Raw genomic sequence first — 25,652 nt, 5'->3', positions numbered from 1 at the left:
TTTCCGATAAAAATCAAGCGTCAAATTGTATTCCCCTTTTCTCGAGTAGCTAGGACACAGATCGGAAGTTAAACTAGATCCCCACTGCTCAATTTTACTCTAAAGCTATAGATTCAACGAGGTCCTCTCAAATATGCTTAGAGCAGAGGACCACATGTCTCGGACCCACTAGGACCTTAAAAAGATCTGAAACACAAGGTTTAAAAACCACTGCCCGGTATATAACTTTTTATCAAAGTCAGGAGCTACGTATAGTAAAGTGTTAGTTCACACTAACTCCAGCATGCAGAAAGCTGCGCTGTATGTAGCCTGTAGTAGAGCATAAATTTTCCTTTGCTCTACTTTTATTATCGTATCACAAATTGACACATATACATTGCCGCATATTCCGATTCAATTAAATTTGATAATTAACTTGATTACAAGAGAACTAGTTACCCTCTTCGAACTCTTCAAATGGCAAATCCATAAAGGGAGAGAGAGTGCGAGAGAGCGAAAGCACAAGAGCGCCGAAAGCTCAGAAAGGATGTGAAAGGAAGTGGCCGACTGCAGATATTTTATGCCAGTTGTATGTTGGCCGAGGGTTCGCGTGGCGGGGGCGGCAACGACGATGACATTATTTTATTTATGCTGTGATAGTGAAATAACAACAACACCAAGACCAACAACTGAAATAACACCCGTTCCCATAAAATCAATCGCAATATTTTCGACGAGGGACGCGAAACGCACGGAGGTCTTCACTTTTAACGATGAAAAAAGAAATTAACCAAAAGCTTTAACCAAAACATAAAGAAAAACACCAAGCAAATCGTTGCGAACCGTATAGATAAATTAATATTTAATTCATAGTGAAAACAGCACCAATTAGCGCATAACCTATAAAATATTAGTCAATATGTTTAGCTAGCTACAATTTACATAGATAATATTTAATTAGTGGCTTCAAACAAAACACCAAGCAACCAAACAACCAAACAACCATACAACAAAGGGGAAAACCAATACCTAGTTCAATTGAACGGAACGAAAAACTAACGAATAGCGATTAGGAAAACTGGCCAACTGATAAGGCTGGCGAAAATATTAAGCTTATAGCATATAGGAAATAATAATAGCAACGGCAACCCACCCCATCCCCAAACGAAAGCCCCGAAAAGCGGATTCATTCAGTAAAACGTGCCACACAACCGGACGGCAGCGACGTCGACGGCGGCAGCGGCAGCGACGGACTACAGTAAATGTCAAAGTCATAAAGAGAAAGCACGGAAACGCCGATGAGAGAAAGCTCAAAGGAAACGTCAAAACTACGCGAGGCGATAAAAGCTAGACAGTTATTTTGGGAGAAGCAATGCCAAGTGTCAAAATCTCAAAGAGAACGTACGAAAAAAGAGAAATAGCTTAACAAAGAAACCCTCAGATTATTTTGCTAACCAGTGGATCAAACGAAACCGCCATTAAAAAACGTATCCTGTCCTGTGGAATGCTGACACAAGTGTCCGATAACCTCTGCTTGAATTTGAAAAAGAGTTCAGAAAAAGAAAAGAGAAAGAAACGTCACAAAAGGAGGTCATCCAAATCGTCAGAAGAGAGGTCCTTGATAATTTGACACAATTCAAAGCTAAACCAATGAGAAAGCCTTAAGTGAAAGCTCAGGATAATTGCTTCAGCACAGCTTTTGGCCAAGACACAATCCACTAAAATCGAATCCAATGGCCAGCACAGCGCTAGCAACGGATGGCGGTGAAGGTGGTCCAGGGGCAGGAGGAGCGCCAGCAGGATCAGCGCATCCCGACGACGCGAGCAGCATGAGCGACGACGTCTTCGAGGATGCGGAGACCACCCAGGCCAGGATCGAGGAGCTGCGTCGCCGGCCCTTCGGCGATGGCTGCTACAATCCCCCCGCAGCGCCCGCCTCTGTTTCCGCCTCGATAACGACGACAACGACGCAGCAGCAACACCATCACAATCCTTCGCACCACCACCAACCTTCCCATCACCAACCATCCCACCACCATCACCACCACCACCACAACCAGCAGAGCTTGACGGGTAGCCATCACTACCACGACGATGCCATCATGGCTCCCGTCCAGCGCTCCGCCACTGGATATCCTGGCTATCGTCCCTCCCGCGAGGCTATGCAGATGTATGCGTACGGAACGGATGACTACGACGATGACTATAACGATGGTTGGCGATCGTATCGCTACGATGAAGTGGACATGCACCCAGCCCCGTCCACCGCCTATCAGCAGCCCTTCGATGATACGGTCAACCACAAAACGATCCTGCTGGGAGACTCGGGCGTGGGAAAGACCTCCTTCCTGGTCAAATACAATACGGGCGAGTTCCGACTGGGTTCCTTTTCCGCCACGGTGGGCATCGCGCTTACGGTGAGTTTTGAATCTAGCAGTACCACAATTTGTAAGTGGAACTTCTCTAACCCCATTCTCTGCAACTCGAGCCAAAGGCTATTCATTGTATAACCTATTTTCTCGGTAAAAGCAACATCACAGAAATGTGCATTGTGCCGAGCAACAGTAAACTGGTAGCCAAACCAATGAATTTTAAAATGATATGTAAGCTTAAATGCGAAATGTAACTCTCTCAGATTTTGGTTCGAGTTGCAGAGTTGCGGAACTCGCTTGGCCTTAAGCTTGCGATTGTGGGCGAATCCGTAGCGCTGCCTGCTGCATGAAACCCGCACAGTAGCCTGACCCCGCCCCCTAGCCAGACGCCCCTGACCCCCGCCCATGTATTGACGCACATTCGAATGGGTTCGCTTTTGTAGTAAGAGTATGTCTGTGTGCACTGGCCTGCTGTGTGTACCTAATTGGGGAAGAGCTGCCCAGCTGCTTTGGTGAAACAAGTTTTGCCTTCGGGGCACTGGGGACTATGGCTTAGTTATAATCGCATAACTAAACTAAATTCATTTAATTGTTAATATTTGTAGTAATGCCAGTTATATGTAGGTTATATATAGGATTTGTGGTAATGCCAATTATTGGTTATTTATAGGTTTCAGTAGAAAGACATGTTATTACTATAAGACAGTACCAAAAATTAGTTTTGCGCCTAAATAATTTCTAAATGACGAGGACATGTGTAAAACCTTTCTCGCAGTGCACTTTTTTACTCCGCTAAATAGGCAACATATTGTTCGGGTAATCGCGGAGATTTTCTATTTTTGGCGGGCATGTTGAAATCCCCGAAATTGATTTTTTCTCGCGCGGTAAATATAAATATCTGCGTTCGACCTTTTCCACGTTGTTGTGCTGACATTGATGGCTGCCTGTGTGTGACAATGTGTGCAGCGCGCACACACAGACTCGCGCGACCTGTTGCTGTTGCCTTTCACTTTCACTCACCACAATCAGCACCACACACAGTTACACACTCACTCACCCTCACGCCCGCACACAGGCACACACGCGCACACCCTGACACAGACACAGACACAGACAGACAGCCACCGCAATGGCCGCCAGTGAAGTTCAAGTGCAACGGATTTCAGTTGCCTTGGAAGCTGTTGCTGCTGATTTCCCTCCTGCTAACCCGCTTTTCCCACTTCCCCATTGCAACACTAAGCGCGTGCTCAACTTCGGGGCATGAGCATTTCTCCACCAGGGTGGGTCACTGGTTGAGTGAGTAACAACTGAAATGTGTTAAGCATCGGAACATTATATACATAATATTTAAATTTATTTATTTTCTATAGCTGGAGCATTTGTATTGCATATGTGTGTTTCAAGAATTTTCTTATATATATGTATATTACAAATATAAATATTTTTGTGTATTCCCCATGAGTTCAATTCGAAAAGTAGCTGGACTTTTGGCTCTAAGCAACGCACTGAAGCAGAATTAGGTATGGAAGTGAGGAGAATATTCTGGCAAGAAATGGAGCACCCTATCGAACAGACACCTGAGTCCTGAAATCTTCTCAAGCCCCTTCCCTTTCCGTTCCCGTTCCCGATACCCTCAACCTTTCACGTTTCTAGGCCAGGGTTGCTGCTGCGCCTGATTCCAAAGCAAAGCCGAAGTAACCGAAGCCACACGAACTGCAACTCGAACTGAAATCGAAGCGGAGCCGAAGGACTCGGCTGCTGCGAGGGATTGGGACTGATGTGACGATGCTTTTCTCCTGGGCCCGCCAGTCAGTCTAGCTGTGTGTCCCGATAAGCATCGGTCGCGCATCCTGCACATCCTTCGCATCCATCGCATCCCTCGCAGCTTATCCGAATTTGCCAGCCAGGTGACCAACCAAAGGCTGAGCCAGCAGCTGCAGCCGAAAATACACTCGGTCGCGAGTTTCGAAACCAAGTAGATTGAAGTGCTGGTTTGTGTTTGGCTCTTTGGGGCGCGCTTATTAAAGACCTACTACTTTTCGTAAACATTTAGTAAGCACTTGCATTTAAGCGGCAGTTCTTATTTATTACCTTTCTTATTTTTATTATTTATACCCTTTTAACATCCTGCGCGCGTGTGTGTGCTGGTGTTTGGTGGTGTCTGGGTGATTTGACAAGGTCCTGCGCGAGTTAAAAATAAATGAAAACAATTATGGTGAACTGGCTTTCGCTTGGTACTCAATAATTCAAGGGCAGCGGAAGATGTTTGTAACCAACATTCTTTCGGCTTTTGTGGCGTTGAGTGGATTTCGGAATTTCTGGTTTCTTCTAATGGGTTAATCTGTTCAAAAGAATGGTGTTGGTACAAAAATATAAATGCTTTATAAAATGTGTGCAACTGCGTTAAAAATTCCACATATGCACATTTCTTCCAAAAGTGCAAAAGAAAACCAAATGAACAAATTGACTGGAAATATTTAATAGTAATGTTAAGTGGCCAAGTCTCAAGTATTTGTTATAAAAATAAACTGGACGTATCATAGATGTTTCTCAATACTAAGAAGTTAAAAATTTCCAAAAAGTTTGGTACAGAAATATTATACATTATTCTGGAAATTTGTGTTTAACGATTTCGCAACTTAAAGAAACAAACAATTTTTGTTTATATTACTTCTTATTATTAAAATTCGGTTAAGCAAATATGTAAATATATTTCAAAAGACAACACATTGCCGCCAAAGTTTTAGTTTTAGTTAATCAGTTTAGTCGTTTTCGAAGAATTATTAAATCAATCAATTATTTTGTTGAATTTTCGACACGTTTCCCACTGGCTTATTGTCAAATGTAAATTGGAATTTGTTCAAAGCAATTGAATATAAGCCAAGTTATCCCCGAACCTGATGTCTGTCACATTTTAACCAGGTTCTATTGTTGTTTACCCGGACTCGGGTTTCATTCAAATGCGCATTATATATAACAAAAGTTCCGAGGATCAAGGCGATGATTTCCCATTGAAATCAGCTTTATGAAACCGAAACTGAGGTACATTCTTAGGTTGCTTTTCGTTTTAAATATTATTCAGAGAGAGAGGAAGAGAGTGATAGATTTTTGCAATAATAATTAGTTTAATTAGTCTCCACGACGGTTTGAAAAACTTCAAAGGCGCGTGGGTAAGGAGAATATGTCTAGGAAGCCCCCAAAACTTTTCTTCCACTGCCACAGGTGTCCTGTTTCTTGTCGTTTCGAAATTTCCTGGGGCCGTCCCCTTGGGGTGGAAGTCACTTGAATCGTCGTTTAAGCCGATTACAAGCACAAATCTCCTGGGTGGCGAGTGCTCTTCCTCCAAAATAACCTCCTCCTTTGTCTCTCCGCTCTGAAGAACCACTAATATGCACTGGAACTAAATTGTTGTGTGGCTGGCTGAAAGTTTTATGAAACCGCTTTATGCGCAAGCATTTCTCCTTTTGTCCTGTGAATTGTCTATCTCGCCCACAAAATTTTCAGTGGTGAGTAGTTCTACGGAGATAAGCAGAATAATAGAGCTTTTAATAAAGTATTTACCCTATTAATTCACTTCTTAATACATTTTAAAGCTGGATTGATATGTGGAAAACTAAAAAAGAGTGGCAGAAACTTAATAGTTCATAAGAGTTTGTTTTTAAAATTGCGTGTCGGGGTCTCCAATACCGGTAACACTTTATCAAAATGTAAAGCCTACCATATGAAGTATATACATTCTTAATCGGTATCAACAGCCTAGTCCATATAGTCATGTTCGTCTGCCCATCTTTTACCCGAAATTGCTTATTAGCTTTAAGGCTATCTGCCAACCTTTCCAAAAGTGTTCTTTCTATTGCATTATTACATATGTAATTCAAACGACCCGGTTCGGAACACTATATCACATAGCTCCCATAGGAAAAACCAAAAAAAAAATAGGAGAAATATCACAATGCGCTGTGATTTGAAAACACATGTTGTTTTGCAATATGGTTTTATTTGAATAAAATCGAGCGACTAAAATTAATATATAATTACATCGGCTTATCGGTAAGTTTTTTTCTGTTTATTGTTCTAAAAATTGGTTTTTTGTTTGTCGTAGTCAATGAATATAGGCTTCTAGGTTATACTATTGGGATATTATTATATAAATTTGATTTAATGTTTTTTAATTGCATTTGAGCAGATTATCAAGTTTATCATTTTCTGTTCCCACTTTATATATTCGAACTGTATGTCCTTTTGCGTGGATTCCAGTCCATCCATCTGGCTCGTCATTTCCTTAAAGCTGTCCGTGCAATCAGGAAACCATTGTCTGGCGCTTCTGTCTGCTCCTTGTTGCCGTTTAAGCGGCGTGATTGAACGCTAAATTGAATGTAAGTCAGAGTGCCCTTACATCTGTGTGTTTCTCGTTGCCTCGTGGTTGTGTCCTGTTGTGCGTGTGTATGCGTGGGCAGGAGCTACTTGTACGCTTACATGAGCATTCTGTGTTGCGTGGGAGCTTCGTTGGCATCGGTGGCATCGGTGGCTGTGCACAGCTGTGCAATGAACCGTCACGGTGGCTATTCCTCCACTTTCTTCCCGGCGGACAAAACACTTTCTCCTTTCGCTTTGTGTGCTTACACGGCAAGCTGCAAATGGGAACGGGAACGGGAACGGGAACTTCTCATTCTACTTACCCAATTTATGAAAGGAACTGAAAAATGCTGCTTAACTTTTAACTTTGGACAAATTTTGTGTACTCTGGGAAAGGAAATTTCGCTTTTCCTTTTTTGCTTTTCCGTTTTTTGGTTGTTGTCGTTGTCACCTACAGCGATGGGATACACTGGAAAAAGCATCTCCGAATTTAATCATCTATTTCCAAAGTTAAAAGTCCTCTGAATGGAATGAACTTCATACGGATACCATTTACATGAATTGTATTAATCATATTTTAGTTGCAGAATTTGTATTTAAAGATAAATTCTATTCAGTAACAGTATTATTTCAATCTGTAGGGTGAGATAGAAAAAAGAGCTTCAGCTGGGGCAAAAGCTGCGACAACCCAATTAAAAACTTTTGTTATCAGGCACTGCGTTTTAAGTTGATTTAAGTGAATTGCTCGATGGACGTTGGAAAGACTGTTTCATGGATTGACACCTCATTGACCCGCGAGCCGGGTAAGATGGGTGAAAAAGGGTCAACTTTTTGAATATCATTTCTCATATTTGCATAAGGGCAAGCGAAATGCCCGTAGGCCGCAAAAATGTCTATGTAGAGTTACATTTGATTCGGGCATAATTAAAGGTCCCAATTTGTGTGCGTTGCTAGGAATGTGTTCGTAATTGGTAAAATTAAACTTTTGTCCTTGGCTAAAATCCTATCCGATTTCAATGGTTTCTGTTGCGGAATCTTTTATAATCAATTTGCTCATGAATTGTTTTTTTCAGGTGCTTTTGAAATATTTTAAAGTATCTGCATTTTATAATCCTCAGTTAATAATTTTTGTTAAACTTAAACACAAAACTTTGCCTTACGGCTTTTTAGGAATCAAATATATACAAAAATATTAAAAATTCTTCTAAAAACAATTTAAGGTGCTTCAGTTAGTCTTAAATTATAGTTTATGCGCCTTTCGCCATTTCTACAATTTGTCCCTGTGTTAACCGATTTCATTGTTATTCCATCCTTAGCACTTTGCCCCGTTTTAACTGCTCTCAGAAAAGCCGTTAACAATGCGCACGTGTTCGCTACCGTTGACCTGCATTTAACCATCGAAGGCCGCAATAAAAAGAACGCTTTAAGGAGAAGTTAACGAAATAAAGACAGGTTGCAATTCGCGTGGGTTGGATGGGATCTACGGGTCCCAAAACTTTGATAAATCAGCTTGGAATGCCTCAATCCCATCCCAAATCAGGCAAATCAAAAGGGGTTTGTCTGGAAATTGAAAGCCCAACAACCATATTGATTTATGTATTAGCATTTGGCCATTTGTTGAGCTGCGAATTAAATTAAATTTCGGATGAATTTTGCTTTGCTGCCAGCAGCAATCCCAAAGCCATCAAAGTAAATAAGAGTTCAGCAATTTTAGGTAGATGAAATGTGATTTCTAGTTTATGTAATCGGTTAGGTGGGAAATGTATGCATTGTGTATTATTGAAATTATTGATTTAGATTCAATAGAAACCTTCTAGATGTTTATGTGCGATTTTATCTTCTGCGCACTTAAGCTAGCAGCAAGCTGATTGCTTTTCTTATTATAGAAAACTTAAGAATGAATTTTTGTTTAAGCAATAGGCACTTGTAATTTTTATTTTCAAATCTAATCTTTATTGTCTTTTATACACGAATAATGTTTTATGTTAAACGTTTCCTTATCTTGTAATTTACAAATAAATGTAGAAAAATGGGAAACGGGGAACGCCACCTTATCAACTCAACTCTTTTCGGCCCCAAAAAGTATGCTAAGAATAGTGGCAACATACATACAAGCTTTGTATTTGTAATCACTTAATTATATGGGCGCCTAGGCAATTCGTGGCTACAAATGAGCGGTAGTTAATCACAGAGTTGGACCTATACTAACCTTTGACACCGCTCCCTTCACCCCTCTTCCCACTCGGCCACTCCAGCAACTTTCTCCTGCAGGACGAGCCAATGCATAATTACCAAAAATTTAGTTAGCCACAGCTACGGTTCGCTGATTTTGCTTCTGCTTTCGCTTTTGGTGGCCTTGCGGTTTGCTTGCCAACTGTTGATTTAGCGACAGCAACCGCAACCAAACACCGCCCAACGCCCACCGCCCACCACCCACCATTCCATTTGTATCCACCCCCCGCCCACTTTCACCACTGTTGTCAACGACAGTTGTTGTTTTGTGGCCCCGGAGCACCGGAGCATTTGTGGGTTTCGGTTTTCATTTCATTTGGCCAAAAAAGAGAAAGCGTGGAAATTACATTCAATTTGCATCTGGTCGTTTATTGTTTTATGTCAAAATATTCATGTACTTTCTGTACAAACCCGTACGATAATGAATGTTCCCATCTTGTTTATGCTTTTAATGAGTTTAAATGACTTTGTCGGAACCGACTGAGTGTAATTATGAAAGTCTGTGTGCGTGTGAGTATGTATCTGAGACCTAAACAAACTTTAGTTTTGGGTTACTTCCCCCTGGGGGTTGGTGTTTTCTGCCCATCAATAATGAAGACACAGCCGACATCCGAGGCGAGATTATTGATTTATGTGCGTGTGTTAAATATAGAATCCGGCCAATCAGCAGGAAGTAAAGAGGTTTCAAGAAGATGCGTCGACAGCAGACAAGATATCGGAGTGACTCCATCGCTAGTCCATCGGGCTCCCGCAAGCCCTCCATTTCGTTGGCCACCCCATCACCGTTGGCCAGTGGATCCCCCACTCGCCGGGAGTCCCTGGTCAAGCCCACCTGGCAGCACATTACACCTGGTCAGCTGCCACCCAAAACCCTGGACAAGATCAATGGCATTGCCTCTGACGATTCGGACGACGATGGCTACCCGAAGAGACGACCCAGCGTGATTGTCCACCAGCGCCAGCAGTCCATCTCCCAGCAGCCCTTGCTGCCGGAATACATGACATCTGCCTCCATATTCCGGGATCAGGCTCCGCAGACATCGCAGTTGCCATCGCAATCGCAATCACATCATGTGCCGTCTGGCAATGGTTTCATGGCCCGGTTGAATAACGTGCGATTGGCCAGCGCGGCGGAGCAACAGCCACTTTTGGATTCCGGAGGAGGAGCCGGAGGTGGAGGATCGGGAACTGCAGTGGCTAGGCCATCTGTTGCACCTGCTCAAGTTGCTCCGGGACCGGGAAATGAGGGAGCCAGCGCAGCGCTCTGCAAGAACGCTGGACGAGCACTCATCCGCATGATTTCATCGAGCAAGGCGCCGGAGGAGGAGGACGAATTCGATATCATGGGCAAGGTGAATAAGACTGGGAAAGTGGGGAATTAGTGAGGAAAAACTTGGGAAGTAAGTGCAATAAAAGTGTGTAAGAGTGTAAAAGTTATGGGGGCATTAACTAATTTAGTATTGAGTAAATATTTCAAAAAGTATTATATGAAGAAGGCAGTTAAAGAGTTTCCACTCATTTTTTGTTTCCATATAAGTTGGAAGTTGAAATATTTATTTATTTGCCAACAATAACACATTACACTTCGTAATTAATACTTAGGAATACTTCCCCATTCATTTCAAAATAAAGTTGCACGATGAAAAATCCCTTTTTTACTTCAGCTTGTCAACTGCCAATTTGCATTTTCCGAAAGGCGACAACAAAGGCGTTCTCAAGAAAAAATAAAATATATGTACTTTATTACGTGTATTTTTTTATTCCAACTTGACGAGTTACCTCGCCCAGTGACTTGGTCGTGAGGCCGCAATTTGATTTATATAGTATACCTTTTGTTTGACTGCCTGCGACTTTTACGAGCCGGCTTTTACTCGATGCCGCCCCTGATCGGCTTTTGGCCTGGTTTACAATGTGATTTACATAAGCAGCCAAAAATAAAGTCATAAAATTCAATAAAGTGCAGAGTGACAGAGGAAAATAAATGCCCAGACAACAAGGACGAGCAGAAATTCGGAGAGCAAAACCAAAGTTTTTTGCGACATTTTGATAGACAGACCTGCAGCTGCTGTTGATTAGAATAATTCTGGGGAATTATGATAGGTCTTCGGGCGCCCGAAGACTCCCCGTCGTCCAAATGCCAGCCAAGTCGTGAAAATGAAAAATGTACATATATAACAGGAGCTGCATAAAATTTCATTTACTTGACTCGCTCGTTAAATCTTGAATGTGGAGTGTTGAAGAATCCATCGAGGCAGCTTTAACACATTTAAAGACATCATTTGAATTATTATTTCGCACATGAATAGAGCGGATATTAAACTCAAGGCAAAGAGAAACACTTTAAAATTGGCATATTGATTTATTAGTATAATTTATTTGTTTATTTTCCATTGTTTTTATTATTTTTTATTCGTGTATTTTAATGGGTTTCCTCACTGTTTTGATGTAACTTTTGTGCTTGGTTAGCAGCTAGCACCTGGGGTATTTCCTGAAAATCAGCAATTGCATGTTTGCACAACCAAACTAACTTTGCGTATTTTAGTCGAGTCAACACCAGCCATCAGCAGTAACCTTTAAAAGGATTTTAGGTGTGTGTGCAGGGGAAATTACCTAGGGTAAGGATATCCCGCAACTGAGTGTATTCAGCACTCCCGCTAGCATGTAAAATTCAGAAGCAGTTCATTAAATATTTAGATGGAAACAGTAGGGTGCGGCATAAATTATAATGTGAAAAATCGAACCACGTCAATGTACATAACAATTTACGTATCACATGGTTTTCTCCGGCTTTTCTTGGCTTCCTTCGGCGCCCCATCCGAAAAATAGGTCATAATGCTGGGCGATTCGGGAGTGGGCAAGACCTCACTTTTGATCCGTTTCCGCGATGGTCGATATGTGCCGAGTTATTTCCTCAGCACGGTTGGCATTGATTTTAGGGTAAGCGCTTTATTCCCGCCGTGTATTCTTTTCCATTCTGTTCAAATCTCTGTGTGTTTGTTGTCGGTTCAGTTCCCTCTTTCTGTATACATATTTATTGTTGTCACTGTCATTATCCTTCTTGTTGTTCATGTTTTTGTCCTTATTGTTGATGTTGTTGTGGATATTGTTCCTATCAATGTTGTTCTTTCCACATAAGTGTTTTCTCCTTCTCTCAGTTCAGTTTATTCACATCTCTGACTTGTCTGTCTACTAAATCTTCATCATTTATCTATCTATTTGAGCTGTCCAGCATTGGGTACACTAGGAAAATTATTTGTATTAAAAACATCAGATGTAATTAACAATTAAGTTAGTTATTTAACTTGTAGAAATTTTAAACTATTTAATATTCGTTAAGGGTTCATTAACACCGACATAATAGTATGTGCTTTTGTTATTGCGAGAATTTTAATCAGTAAATCAGATATAAAAGTGAGAAGGATCACTAGCCGATTTAATTCCGCAATTTTCGTTTGTCCGTTAGTATAAACATCGAGAACTCAGGAACTGAGATTAGCCATGCAGGATCTAGTCACGTAATTTATGCCAAAGTACTCGTTTTACTGCTCGTATATTACTATGGTGTTTTCTATTTAGTTTAGCAGGTAATTGAAAGACATCTACAACGCTACAATTGTATAATCCATTTTAATGCTACTATACCTATAATTTATAATAGTAGAACATAACAACTTCTTTCTGTGTGCCACTCTTGCTCCTTCTTTCCATCAATCTCTGAGTCCTCTCAACAGTTGTCAAGGCTCATTCTCTGTCTGTCTCTTTCCACCCCACCTGATTCTGTCTCCTTCTACCCGCTTGTTTCCGTCTCTTTCGCTGACCCGTCTATGGGCTGTGGTTTTCATGATTTTGTAGTCGCCTGCGGTTGTCCTCTTTACGTTTAGTACTTGTTCAACCCCAACTTCTTGCTCTGTTGATAGAGATAAAGATCCTTGGGGTACTATTTATTAAAAAGCATGTGAACTTGAAAAGGACTTGTAGATGTCTTACCCGTGTCTCTGTGTGTGTGTGTGTGTGTGTTTGCTCTCCTTTGGGGTATTTAACTAGATGTTGTTGTTGTTCAGTGTGCTTATTATTGTGCGCGGTTTAACATTTAGGTGCTTTGTTATCCTGCCCGCAGGCATTTCCTTTGCTCCACTCTGTGACCTTCCATACATCCTCTTTCCTCTGTGGTTCATGGCTCATAAATTTATTAAGCTACCCGTGTTACATATCTCCCACTATCTCTTTCTCCGTCCACTACTATTTGTCTCCGTACCGGGAGATTTTACAAGTGCCCCATGCGTTTGGCGTTTCCTTGACTTTAAATTGTTGCCATGTTTTCTATATTAAATATGTCGACTCTGCCATTGTCTAACTGTGGCCTCGGGGATTCACCTCCTCTCCATTGAGTATCCCACACCCACCTCACCGGTTTCAAAGTGGGCCATTGGGGAATGAACTGAAATTTAATTCGCTGGGGAGTTGCTCATGTTGATTTTTCAACTTGGCTGATTCTTGGCCAAAGTATAAAGTAAACGAATATTGTATATGACTGCCTGCCAATTTATGGATAATTAAATGTTTGAACTACCTAGACGTACGAAAAGTTATCCATTTGAGTGTTGTATGATATGTGTCCCAATTCATTTATTTATGTTCATATTTCAGAATTGTATAAACCTGAATATACGTTTCCCACGTTTCCTGTATGTTTTTGCTGAGGCTACAGTTGAAAAGCAACAATTAATATATAAATTTAAGTAACATTTTTAGTTTTCGTGAGATTCTTATCAGTACAACAAATTTTTAATTGTGACAAAGAATGAATTAATTTCACACATTTCTTTACTATCATTAAAATAAAAAATCATCTGAAAAAATCATACATATAAATGTAGCTTCATTAGCCCATCCTATGCTGCGCAAGAAATTCTCGGCTCATCTTTTCAGTCGTGTTACTTTCTCAGAAATAGAAATCAAATCAAAGCATATGCCACATATTCACGTTAATATCATACACCCCGTACATGAACCTTTTGCTGTATGCCGTGTATATTCTGTGTAATTCTTTGTGTATTCCTTGGCTTGTGCACTTTAATGATATTGACTGACTGTCTAAGTAGTTAGTGGTGGAATGACATGGGGCCATCGTGATGCCAATGGCCGTAAAAACCCGCAACGTCTGCTGCTCATTATTTGGATAAAGGCAAAACGGAAGAGGAGGTGGCTCTGTCTGCCGGATCCTTCGACCTTTTGGCTTTCATCATGGAAGTCGTCTGCCCGTCCTTATGAATACTCCACCAACCTCGTTCTCCTTTACTTCTAAGAAGTCTGCATGTGAATTCTGGGTAGAGACCACGCTGCGCATAAGTGATATGTATTAAGCATACGCAACGATATCCCCCTCCTCGGCAAGCATTTTACTCCCCTTCTACTTGTAGTGCGGTGGCACGGTTTTTGTGCATGAGCGTTTCGTTAATTGCATTTTACATACCAACTGCATTTCCACGGCCCTGTTTCGCGTTTGCATTTAATATAATAAAATAATAAATTAAATATCGCTCAATTATAAAATACCAACAGAACAAAGTGGTGGTCGTCGATGGAACGCGCGTCAAGCTGCAAATCTGGGACACAGCCGGTCAGGAGCGATTCCGGAGCGTTACCCACGCCTATTACCGCGACGCGCATGGTGAGCTACCCACGACTTTTGCAACAGAAAATCGCGCAAAAAATGTTTTCCATAAGAAATGCATTAGATATGGAGTACAAGTTTAATACTTTATTTTGTAGGTAGCTGTGCAAATACATGTTTTAGGTATTTTTTAAGTCCTTAACTTAAAATTATCATTATTTTGAATATTTCGGTCCAATTGAGAACTGTAATCAATCGCACTCCTAAGACCCAATGAACAGTCGCTCTTTATAAAAGAAAGGAACTTCTCGGATGTCATTAAAATTTGTTTAAAATTATAAGAGGCACTATTTATTCAAAGAACTTCAATTTTTAGGGATGCTAAAAAACAGATTCTATAATATTTCTGGTGCATTTTAAAATAAAGAGGTATTATTTATTATTAGGATATATTAAAGGGGTAATTTATTTGCGGATATATTCATATATATTCACATATATTCAGTAATTTATGTATAATGACAAATGTAGTAGTTTGAAGTCACACCTTATCATCCGCGTATTTATTGAACCCTGAATAAATATTTATAGTTTTAATTGTTTTATTTTTAATCCTATTTCTACACTTCATTCAGTTGACCCTTGTCTGCATATTGAGACTAAACCTAATTAAATTTTTCAACCGAAGCTCTGCTGCTGCTATATGACGTGACCAACAAGACCACCTACGACAACATACGCGCCTGGCTGGGCGAGATCCGGGAGTACGCGCAGGAGGACGTGGTCATCGTTTTAATTGGTGAGAGATCGGCTAAAGGGCTTTGATTAAGCTTAATCAACTTACGAGTTTCGAATCGAATCCACTTTTCGTTTCGTTCCCAGGTAACAAGGCCGACTGCAGCGGCAGCGAGCGACAGGTGAAGCGGGAAGACGGGGAGCGTTTGGGGCGGGAGCACAACGTGCCCTTCATGGAGACCTCGGCCAAGACGGGACTCAATGTGGAGCTGTCCTTCACAGCGGTGGCCAGGTGAGTTCTGCCTTGCAACTCCATTCTAAATTAGATTTGTTTCCAATTGGGCAGGTATATTAAGGGGGATATTGATTTAATACACATATTACGGCAACCATTAAACACGTTACCTATGCTTGTTTATATAGATAGTTTTTGAATTCTACAACTAAATGCAGCAGAAATAATTTTTAATTTCTTCCATAGTGTTTTGTTTGATTTGTAATACTCGAATCCATACTGTGTTTTAAGACCTAATATCTCTATAAGCAGATAAGTGAATTACTATCAGAATTCAGAATGTGGAATTCTTAGAAAGTATCCCATCCCAGTATCTAATCGCTTTATTCTCATTTTCAGGCAACTGAAGAGTCGCGGCTATGAGCACGGCGATGATGGAAAGTTCAATGTGCATGATTTTGTGCGTGACAATACAAAGGCGCGCTCGGTTTGCGCCCAATGCAGGAACATGTAATTGTCGTTGGCCAACTTGTGGATGACAGAAGAGCCATATCCTCCCGATCCCGCGCACAAAGAAAACAATAGCCCCGCAGTCCGTTCAGATGGGAAGTGGGGCACTCGAAAGAATACAGAAGGATAAGTTGGCGATGGCGCAGAGTCGAAATTCTGCATTTATTGAAACCAAACCCAAAACGACAAAAAAGAAAATCACAAAGACACTCGATAAGATTGCACCAATTTTGTAAGACCCTAGAGGGAAGGTAGAGAACTCGGCATGTTTTGTATGTAATGGGGATTTCGGGGCGGAACGGGACGCGATACGCATAATTTTTATAGGGCAGGCCATTGGCATTGCGGCATAAATATTGAACAATATATATATAGATGTATATATATACATACAAATATCCATATACAACTGCATAAATTACTTTAATGAGAGAGCCGACGGAACGCAGCAAAATCATGCAACATTGAGATTTATCCAGCACGCCGTTGGATTTCTCTGAGGATGGCACTGCTTGGAGAATATAAACCTACCTAAAACACCTAGAGGAGATCTCGGGATGCTACAATTCCAATTAATGAGAAACAATCACTCAATTTACCTACTATTAGTTCTATTGATTCACTCCTACTTGTTAAGTGTTATGGACTATCGTTAAGTTTTAGGTCCACTCGAGGGCCCTGGAAATTGTTTACATTCCCCACTAATGAATACCCTACGCAATTAAGTTAATTATTACTAATTACGCCAGTGTAAGCCCAGTCATAAACCCATTCGAAAATAATTTGAATAGCGCGCCCAGACAAAGGTGTTGGAAATAATCAAAGGCAGTTGAACATACATATACTATATTCTGAGGCACTACAGCAAAAGATAAAGAATCCGACGCATGCGTATATCACGGGATGGATGTAAATTAGCTACTAAACAGCGTTATATTCAAGCAGACGTCAAGTCTATACCATAAACAGCAAATACATATTTACATTGAATGTGGTTTAAAAAACAAAGAAGCTTTTTGTTTCATTTTTGGGAATTGAATATACCATTGGAAGGGCTGTACAGTACAATAACAGATTTTTGAATTTGGCGCCCAAAACAGCAGCTGTTAGCAGCTGCGTTCTAGCATACTCACCACTGCTGTTAAGCGCTAAGGCGATGTTTTGCAAAACATCGCTTCACATCGATATCAACAATAACGTAGAGATATCGAGAAAAACATTGTATTGTCAGAACATGTGCTCTAGCTTGAGAAACTAAACAGCGTAAATTGATTGCAATTTAACGTTAACTATGGCGGATCACGCGTTTCATCGGCCCGGGCCGCTGAAACAAGCGAACAAGGCTCACAAAACGGGTCGTCATCGCTCCAAAGGAGCCATAGACAATGCCCAAAAAGGTATGTGAAAATCTTAAAGGAATCCTCCAGAGTTCTAACCCACATGGTGCTACCTACCACAGGAAAGATTGGACTGAGGCCCATCTCCCACAAGCACAAGCAGCAACAGCGCAAGGAGCAGCGTCGCAACCAGATGAACCAGCTGCGGAGGAATAAAAGGGAGGAGGTGTTGGAGCAAAAGAGGAAGCTAGGTGGTCAAAACACAGCTCCCTTTCTCGTGTGCCTACTACCCATGCACGAACAGATAGATCCCAAGTCCGCATTGGAAATCCTTCAGAGCTGCGACAGCGAATTGGTGGTGGAGAACTCCCCAAGTGGCATTGTTTACATCAATCTTCCAAGGTTCAAGCAGCGTTTTGCTTTTGTCTCACCACCTGTGGGTCGTGGAAATGAGCTAATTGCCCTGGATTACCTGAAGGTTTGCGACACCACCCTGCTTTTGACCTCCGCCGCCTTTGGCGATGACGAGATATTCGACCGCTGGGGTCAACGAATCTTTAACATGATATCTGCTCAGGGAATACCCACTCCGGTGGTAGCCCTAATGGATCTGGAGTCAATCAATCCCAAGCGTCGTTCTGCTGCCAAGCAGGCGGCTCAAAAGATCATTTCAAAGCTGTTGCCCGAGGAGAAGATTATGCAATTGGACACTGCCAGCGAAGGTTTAAATGTGATGCGACGCATTGGCGGCCAAAAGAAGCGCATCCTTCATAACGTTGCCAATCGGCCACATCTCTTTGGCGATGTGGTAGAGTTTAAACCGAGTTCAGATCCCAGCGACGATCTGGGTACCCTAGAAGTCACTGGCTTTTTACGCGGACAATCTCTAAACGTGAATGGTTTGGTTCACATTCCCGGTTTGGGTGATTTCCAGCTTAGCCAGGTTGTTGCCCCTCCAGATCCGTATAAGCTAGATAAATCTCGCGACGGCGAACATGACGAGGTGCGTCTCTTGGATCGCAGTGATCCCCTTAAGCGCACTTCTCTCCAAAGCGAAAACATACCCGACCCCATGGACGCAGAGCAGACGTGGCCCACTGAGGAGGAGATCGCCGCCTCGCAGGCAGAAACTAAGAAAATGAAGCTGGTCAAGCGTGTTCCCAAGGGCTATAGCGAGTACCAGGCTGCCTGGATTCCGGATGTCGAGGAAGTGGAAGACCCAGACGGCAAGGAGGATGACGATGACATGAGTAATGATGACGATGATGAGGACGAAGAAGACGATGATGGGGACTTCATGTCGTGCGACAACAAATCATTTGAGGATGAGTACGAAAGGCGGGATTCAGACACTGAGGAGTTCCAGGATAGCGTGTCCGTGGCCTCGGAGGCTGCTATCAACGACGAAAAATACGATCAGCAGATGGACTTCCAGGAGGAGCGTGAGACTCTTAAGAAACTGCAGCAAGCACGCACGGATCAGCTTTGGCCCGATGAGATTGACACTCCTTTGGATGTGCCTGCTCGAGAGAGGTTCCAGAAATACCGCGGCTTGGAGTCTTTCCGAACATCGCCCTGGGATGCCAAGGAGAATCTGCCCGCTGACTATGCTCGCATCTATCAGTTCCAGAACTTCGACCGCACCAAGCGTAGGATTCTTAATGAAGGCAAGGAGTTCGAGGGCGTGTTGGTAAGGATATTTATTAATTTAGGTTTTATAAGCTTACTTATTTTGCTTTCAGCCTGGTTTTTATGTAACTCTTTATGTGATCAATGTTCCTGAAAGTCGCTGGAATGCCTTCAAGTCTGCCCAGCTTACAGACAATATTATCGTGTATGGAATGCTACCTCACGAGCACCAGATGTGCGTAATGAACGTAGTACTGCAGCGAATGCCCGACTCAGAGGTGCCGCTGAAGTCTAAGGAACAGTTGATCATCCAGTGCGGCTATCGACGCTTTGTTGTGAATCCCATTTACAGTCAGCACACCAATGGGGATAAGCATAAGGTAATATTTGGACTCATATCAAATTAAATCTTTATTAATGGATTATATTTTTCCAGTTCGAACGCTACTTCCGTCCATACGAGACAGTTTGCGCCACGTTTTACGCACCGATTCAGTTCCCTCCGGCAGCCGTTCTGGCCTTCAAAGTGAATCCCGACTCCACCCTGGCGCTGGTGGCCCGTGGACGCCTGTTGTCTTGCAATCCGGATCGCATTGTTCTCAAGCGCGTTGTTCTCAGCGGTCATCCCATGCGTATTAATCGCAAGTCAGCTTCAATTCGATACATGTTCTTCTACAAGGAGGACGTCGAGTACTTCAAGCCAGTGAAACTAAGAACCAAGTGCGGACGCCTGGGACACATCAAGGAGTCGCTGGGCACGCACGGTCATATGAAGTGCTACTTTGATGGGCAGTTGCGATCCTACGACACTGCTTTCATGTACCTCTACAAGAGAGTCTTCCCTAAATGGACCTACGAAGAGTGTCTAGTGCGAACGGCGGAGCACGAACGACAACATGCGTCGGCAAACAGAAGAAGCTCCCAGCAAGTCGCCATGGAAGAGTAGGTGTGTAAATGGATGGATAAAACCCACGAACTCGTATGGGAATCTGAAGTAATCGATGGACAATGTGAATAACTTCTGAAATGATTTTATATTATTGTTGTTACATTTAAACCTATAAAAGTTTAAACTCTAAGAAATGTCCAAACGGGAAAGGTCACCCGAAAAGTACATAAAGTATGTATAAAAGAAAACCACTTCGATCATTATTTATATGTGACTGCGTTGTATAATAGGAATAATAGAATTATATTCACAAACAATTGTCTTAACTTAACGGTAGAGGCAATACAATATACATACATATAACATGGATACGTTTAAAAGCTTGTCGCATTGCACAAGGATAAGGGGTCGGTCAGGTTCTCATAGAATATGGCTAATACATTTTTGGGGGGATAGGAAAGGGATAGGACTATGATAATTCAGTAATTGGTAGACAAACACTTCCGCCGCTTCTTTTGCAATTGCTCGATCTGTTCGCTTATTTGGATGGATGTTTGGAAACCTCTTACAATGCTGTTGACGGTCAAAACCGTAGCGATGAACTGGCTGATAGATATGTGCCAGGACTCGGAAATGTTAGTGCTGCTGCTGCTGCTGTCCCCGCTGCTTGTCGTTGTTGTCCGGGACTTTCCGCTCGCCTGACGCAGCTCCTCTTCCAAAGCCACAAAGAGGCGTGTGGTGCCAATGGGCTCTGCTGCGGGAGTGGTCGGATTGCCATTGCTATCCGGTTGCTGAAGGTAGATCCAGTTTTTCTGTGGTTATTGAGTATCTTTCAAAGGACAAAGCAAGACATACCTCATCGCTACCCATGTTTAGCTGGGTAAAGCTTTCCAGGCTGGGCTCCTTCTTAATGTTGCTGTTGCCAAGCTCAAGGAGATTCTCATCTCAAAAGTGAATAACAGGTTTGAATGGTACTTTCAATTTTTAAAGTCTTTACTTACAAGCCCTTTGCATCTCTTCATCCTGGACCAGACCCATGATCTCTATGATGCTCCGCCACAACAGCTGAAAATTCTCCTTACGCATGTGGGGAATGCTGTGCTGCGAACTAGAAGCGCCTTCATCCGGCTGGTCCAGCAGATAGCCAAGACTGCCCAAGCTGCGCGAGTCCGTGGCATTCGAGTCGGCACGCTCCAGCCGTGTGGCCGCAACTAGGTCGCTGATCTGTGAGAAATTTGAAATAGTCTCGACATTGAGAAGCATGTGATCAGCGGCCGCAGCAGAGGCTGCTCCGGCTGCCGCAGCCAGTCCGGGCGGCGTAATGCGTGCCGCTCCCAGATCTGAAATATCCGAAAATGTGTCAATCGATTCGTAACGGCCCTGCTGGCGAAGCTCTCGCTGGAGTTCGTCTTCGTCCCGCCCAGCATCAGTGGATGTTGCAGTACCCTGGAGTCCCGGCAGGTCCACATAGAAGGTTGAGCTGCGATGCGCCAACGAGGAGGTGTTAGAGTTCAGCGACAGATTGGGAGTGCGTGACAGGTCCATAAATGTGTTGCCCGAGATTCCAGCCAGGTTGTGCAGATGCTGAGTGGCACTAATCAGGGCAAAGTCATCGGCATCAAAGTTGTGATCCGAGGGCGAGGGCAGCGCTTCCATCGACTCAGAGGCGTCATTACTAAATAAGAGATTCATGGTTTTAGTTCGTAATAGGTTGGTTCTCAAAAACAACTCACTCAAAGAAATCCTCCGCCTCGAAAGCCTCCTCGGCATCATCTTTTATGCGTGGGCGCGGGCGACGTGAACGCTCAATCTCCGCTTTGGACAACAGAGGCGGAAGATGCAGAACGTAAAGGAGTTTCAGCTTCTCCATGTTCTTGTTGGAGCAGACCAGGCCCAAGGCATTGATGAGCTGTCCAAAGTCGAGAACGCCAGTTCCCTTCTTATCTGTAAGCTGGAAAACGAAAACAGAGACATACAGTTTCATGCCAATGCTTATCCCACGATTAGTTACATACCCTGAACAGTTTTTCGCCAATGTCTACACTGACGCACTTGCGCCAGGGCGTGAGTTCCGTAAAAAGCGTGTGGAATACCTCATAGTTGACACTGTAAGCCTCGTATCTGCCTCCAAATGCGCCGGCATCTTGAATCGGTCTGCTTGGGGACTGAGGCACCAGCTGGGGAGTCTCAGATAAGGGGCATTGAACCTTTTGCTGCTGCTGTTGCAGAGACTTGAGGGCGTGCTTTTCCTCCCGGATTATGGTGAGCAGCATATGCAGTTCACTGCGGCTGAAATACGCATTCTGGACGTAGGCCTTAACAATGGTCTTCTCGTTGTCGATATCGAACTGCCGCATCGTTAAGCGGCGATGTTTGTTGCGTAACTCCTCGATGCGCTGCTGTGTGATTTCCTCGCCGAATTTTGTGTATGCCTCGTGGATTAGGGTCTGAACTGTTTGTGTCTGGACTTTACGCTCCATCTTCCGTTTGTCCGTCGTAGGAGGAACCTGGTACTCCGGATTGTAGATTCCCTCCAAGTAGTTCTGCAAAACTAGCATGGCTTCGCCATCATCCTGGCAGTGCAGCAGCTTTTCCCTGTTCCATTCAATGATTTGCAGTGAAATCATAAAGATAATCTTCGCGCCCTCGTAAAAGAAACAGTCCAGGATGTGCAGCGAGCTCTCGTAGCTGATCACGCTCATGAAGATGGTAAGAAACCAGGAAATGGAAATCATCTTAATCACTCCTAACTGCTCCAGGTGGCCGTGCAAATCGGGCAAATGCGTCTCCACCAGTTCGTTAAGCACACCTTGATCGATTTGGGCGCCCACTACCTTATCCTTGTAGTAATCCGGTAGTAGGTTCTCGCAGAGGCTGGCCAGCATCCAGAAGGCATTCTCTTCATCACAGAAGAGCAGGAACACCGACGACACAATATTCATGGCCTGACAGTAGCCTACTTGTGGGTTGCGCAGTGCATAGGCCTGAAGGACTCTCCGCAGAGCACCTATGCCATCAGTGCTTTGAAATGCCGGATGCTCGGGCAGCGAACGCGGTAAGTCCCGATCTATTTCGTCGTGGGCAAAGCAGTTCTTTATGCAGGCTGCCTTCTCTACGAGATCCTCGTACAGTCCGGGATTCATCTCTTTGTCGTGGATTGCCCCCGAGAATATCAGCCAGATCTCCTGCCGCAGTTTGTCGGGAATACCCTCCACTATTAAATTTATCACATCTGTTGTGCGAAACATTCCAATGCCTCGTCCGAAGTCCCGGAAATGCGCCTCCCAGCGCATCATCTTTTCCTCCTGCTTCTGTATGATCTCTGCGCTGAACTGTGTCTTGAATGTGTTCATCAGCGCGGTCTGCTTGCTCCACGAAATATCATATTTGGCACGTTCGCGACTCACAGGACTGCGTTGAATAGATGGTATTGTTAGGATCGAGAATTAGAGAGAAATAGATTTTCAATTTAATACTTACACATGAATTCGTGCCAGAAGGTCTGTGATCTTGGAGATTAACACATCCCTGTCGACAATATGAGCAAACATGAAAGGCACATTCTCCGATGTAATAATTACAATTTGGTTTTCGAACCGTTGCTGGCCATCGTCCTTCTTTTCAACGCTCTAAAGTGGAAACCATAATTAATTTAATCGAAATTAGGCAATTTCTTCAGCGAACCTTTATGGTCTTCATGGGTATAACAACGCTGACCAAATCCTTTACATCGCTACGAAAACAAAAGAAGTTCGGCGATAAGTAGATAAATCCCGAATTGAACCGCTTTGAGTAGGGTGTCCAGATGTTAGCCTTAATCTTTCCGTCAATTATTTCCGATTGTGGCAATCGAAAATAAATTCGGAACTCCTCGGATTTCTGGCGAGCTGTCAAATCGCGCAGTAGCACGGGTTTCTTGGACGTTTTGGCACCCAACCGTGAGAAATTTGAAGTATCGTGGTCGACTACAGGACTATCTGGATCATGGATTAGCTGCTGTATGGCCATTTTGTTGAGCTGCTCAATCAATAAATGCGCCTCGCTGGCGTTAAAGAGCATTGTAAAGTTGTAGGTCATGTTATTGGTGGTTTTCAGATAGATGGTATTCGCATTTCGGCTGATGTCCTCAAGCTCTGCGAAGCGTATAATACGCTTTATCTCTTGACCCAGCATGTAGGAGTAGAAGCAGACATGGTTTAGCGAAATGTAAAGCTGACCCTGCCTTGGTATCTTGTTTTTTACATAACTGGAATTCAATATTCAGTAAATAGAGACTTTTAAAAGAAACATATGCTTACGTGGCCGAATAGCAGTTAACTAAACGCTCTTCCTCGGGCATTTTGAAAATCTGTCTAAACTTTGATTTCATAACCTTGAAATCAGCCGATTCCCCAGTGTCATCTTGATTGTTTTGCGTGTACAGAGATTGGATCTTGCATATGGTGAAGTTGGTCACCTCGTCCTCGTTCTCCATCTCGTCCAGCACTTTAAAAAGATTTGCTTTCAGCCATTCCCAATCCTTAACAATCTCATCCTGGGTTATACCAATGGCGATTTCTGTAAGGAATAGATTCTAGTTATTAAATAAATTTTGAACTATAGAACACGTGAACTACAGAACAAGTAATTTAACTGATCCTTAATATAATGGGCATTATGGATTTTGTGATAAAAAATGACTTATAGTGGGGTATATACCCCACTCCGTCTACCGCATTCTTTTCTTAATATAATATAAATTGAATAACAAAAGGAACGAGCCAGCCTCCAAAGCTTTTGTAATCAGTTCCGTTCCGTGTTTACGTAAGCGCTGAGGGAACCGTAGATGAAAGAAATATTGGCATACTCCCATAAATGCGAGTCAAAGCCCGATGATTCACGGTCACAGATTGCTAGGCATACTGCACAGGCTTGAGATGCTGGAACTGATAGAGCGGATGAGTCCGAGATATTGAACCTACCGTAAGACACCTCCGACGAGGGCGTCTGGTGCAGGATGCGATAGGGAGCCGGTTTGGTGTTCATCACGCTGTCGTAGGTGCCCACCAACATGGAACCGAATCCGCGGGATTCCCCATGACCACGTCTCTTCTGCAGGACAAAATATCTCGAGTGCATCTCGGCAATCCTGTGGGCGAAAATGATGGGATTCTCTTTGAAAATCGGCGTATCAAGGTGGGACGGCCCCACTTAATAGGAGCTATATTCTAGAGGGAGGGTGTCTGCATTTTTCTACGCAGCAGGAAACAGTTGGAAATCAATTTTCAAGCTGACTTTACACAGCTGCCACTTTTTGCGTTTCGAAATCAGAACCGACGAGCCGAAGAGTTGGAGTCTTGAACTTTTGGCTTACTGAGTTATCAACAAATGCAATTTAACTAACGGCAAGTAAGACGTTTATGCATAGTCCAAATACGTGATTGACTGTTCCCCGTGTCGCCTGCACTTCGCGATAATCGCATTCCATGAGATATCTTCCATAAACATAAAATTGCTTATACACATGCCGTCCATCCCAATTCACCCACACACTCATGCAGCCCTTTAATTTAGACATTCGGAATTCTGCGATTTAGCTGCGGATTTGGGCTATAACTCACCAAAATGCCGAGGGCAGGAGCAGCTCCTTGGGCTGAATCCACATTTTGATTGTTTTTAGCCCGTGCGAGGCTCTAAATACAAAATTACTCTTTGTTTAATTCTGCATCGAGCGTTGATTGTTGTTTTTGTGGCAAGTGTGCCCGTTAGCTAGAAAGCGAAAAAA

At 43.0% G+C, this 25,652-nt stretch overlaps 3 protein-coding genes across 7 annotated transcripts; 2 read left to right on the top strand and 1 right to left on the bottom strand.

Annotated features, from left to right (window-relative positions):
• The first annotated feature begins 581 nt into the window (after positions 1–581).
• Positions 582–17,021, top strand: LOC120447522 (ras-related protein Rab-26). 4 transcript variants are annotated; one of them, XM_039628954.2, is made up of 7 exons: positions 2,319–2,396; positions 9,592–10,291; positions 11,766–11,876; positions 14,502–14,610; positions 15,242–15,352; positions 15,436–15,580; positions 15,923–17,021. In XM_039628954.2, the coding sequence occupies exons 2-7, from the start codon at positions 9,632–9,634 to the stop codon at positions 16,035–16,037; spliced, it is 1,251 nt and encodes a 416-aa protein (XP_039484888.1). In that variant the 5' UTR covers positions 2,319–2,396; positions 9,592–9,631; the 3' UTR covers positions 16,038–17,021. The 4 variants fall into 4 exon arrangements, with proteins under 4 accessions (XP_039484890.1, XP_039484888.1, XP_039484889.1 ...); XM_039628955.2 differs by lacking the exon at positions 2,319–2,396 and adding an exon at positions 4,182–4,403; XM_039628956.2 differs by lacking the exons at positions 9,592–10,291; positions 11,766–11,876 and having other exon boundaries at positions 582–2,396.
• A 210-nt stretch (positions 17,022–17,231) lies between these two features.
• Positions 17,232–20,136, top strand: LOC120449342 (pre-rRNA-processing protein TSR1 homolog). Its single transcript, XM_039631749.1, has 4 exons — positions 17,232–17,430; positions 17,493–19,060; positions 19,113–19,379; positions 19,436–20,136. The coding sequence occupies exons 1-4, from the start codon at positions 17,325–17,327 to the stop codon at positions 19,943–19,945; spliced, it is 2,451 nt and encodes an 816-aa protein (XP_039487683.1). The 5' UTR covers positions 17,232–17,324; the 3' UTR covers positions 19,946–20,136.
• Positions 20,137–20,145: 9 nt separating this feature from the next.
• On the bottom strand, positions 20,146–25,641 carry LOC120449341 (TBC1 domain family member 9). Of its 2 annotated transcripts, XM_044006103.1 has the most exons (11): positions 25,489–25,641; positions 24,850–25,016; positions 24,187–24,445; positions 23,573–24,134; positions 23,369–23,517; positions 21,904–23,299; positions 21,622–21,839; positions 21,334–21,563; positions 20,890–21,228; positions 20,744–20,832; positions 20,146–20,679 (listed from the first exon to the last, which is right to left on the bottom strand). In XM_044006103.1, the coding sequence occupies exons 1-11, from the start codon at positions 25,530–25,532 to the stop codon at positions 20,368–20,370; spliced, it is 3,765 nt and encodes a 1,254-aa protein (XP_043862038.1). In that variant the 5' UTR covers positions 25,533–25,641; the 3' UTR covers positions 20,146–20,367. The 2 variants fall into 2 exon arrangements, with proteins under 2 accessions (XP_043862038.1, XP_039487681.2); XM_039631747.2 differs by having other exon boundaries at positions 20,890–21,563.
• Between the last annotated feature and the right edge of the window lie 11 nt (positions 25,642–25,652).

Source organism: Drosophila santomea, chromosome 3L, assembly GCF_016746245.2.
Source record: "Drosophila santomea strain STO CAGO 1482 chromosome 3L, Prin_Dsan_1.1, whole genome shotgun sequence".
Classification (NCBI taxonomy): domain Eukaryota; kingdom Metazoa; phylum Arthropoda; class Insecta; order Diptera; family Drosophilidae; genus Drosophila; species Drosophila santomea.
Note: the sequence above shows the minus strand (reverse complement) of the source record. Positions and strands in the feature narration are given on the sequence as shown.

What these genes read in the sequence shown, in the direction of transcription:
- LOC120449341 (XM_039631747.2), bottom strand. Translation starts at nt 25,532, where the DNA reads ATGTGGATTCAGCCCAAGGAGCTGCTCCTGCCCTCGGCATTTTG. An exon ending in GTTAACTGCTATTCGGCCAC is followed by an intron (nt 24,135 to 24,186) that starts GTAAGCATATGT and finishes ATTGAATTCCAG; the next exon opens with TTATGTAAAAAACAAGATAC. An exon ending in GAGGCGGAGGATTTCTTTGA is followed by an intron (nt 21,564 to 21,621) that starts GTGAGTTGTTTT and finishes TCTCTTATTTAG; the next exon opens with TAATGACGCCTCTGAGTCGA.
- LOC120449342 (XM_039631749.1), top strand. Translation starts at nt 17,325, where the DNA reads ATGGCGGATCACGCGTTTCATCGGCCCGGGCCGCTGAAACAAGCGAAC. An exon ending in CATAGACAATGCCCAAAAAG is followed by an intron (nt 17,431 to 17,492) that starts GTATGTGAAAAT and finishes TACCTACCACAG; the next exon opens with GAAAGATTGGACTGAGGCCC. An exon ending in CCAATGGGGATAAGCATAAG is followed by an intron (nt 19,380 to 19,435) that starts GTAATATTTGGA and finishes ATATTTTTCCAG; the next exon opens with TTCGAACGCTACTTCCGTCC.
- LOC120447522 (XM_039628954.2), top strand. Translation starts at nt 9,632, where the DNA reads ATGCGTCGACAGCAGACAAGATATCGGAGTGACTCCATCGCTAGTCCA. An exon ending in AATTCGATATCATGGGCAAG is followed by an intron (nt 10,292 to 11,765) that starts GTGAATAAGACT and finishes TCCGAAAAATAG; the next exon opens with GTCATAATGCTGGGCGATTC. An exon ending in TCCTTCACAGCGGTGGCCAG is followed by an intron (nt 15,581 to 15,922) that starts GTGAGTTCTGCC and finishes TCTCATTTTCAG; the next exon opens with GCAACTGAAGAGTCGCGGCT.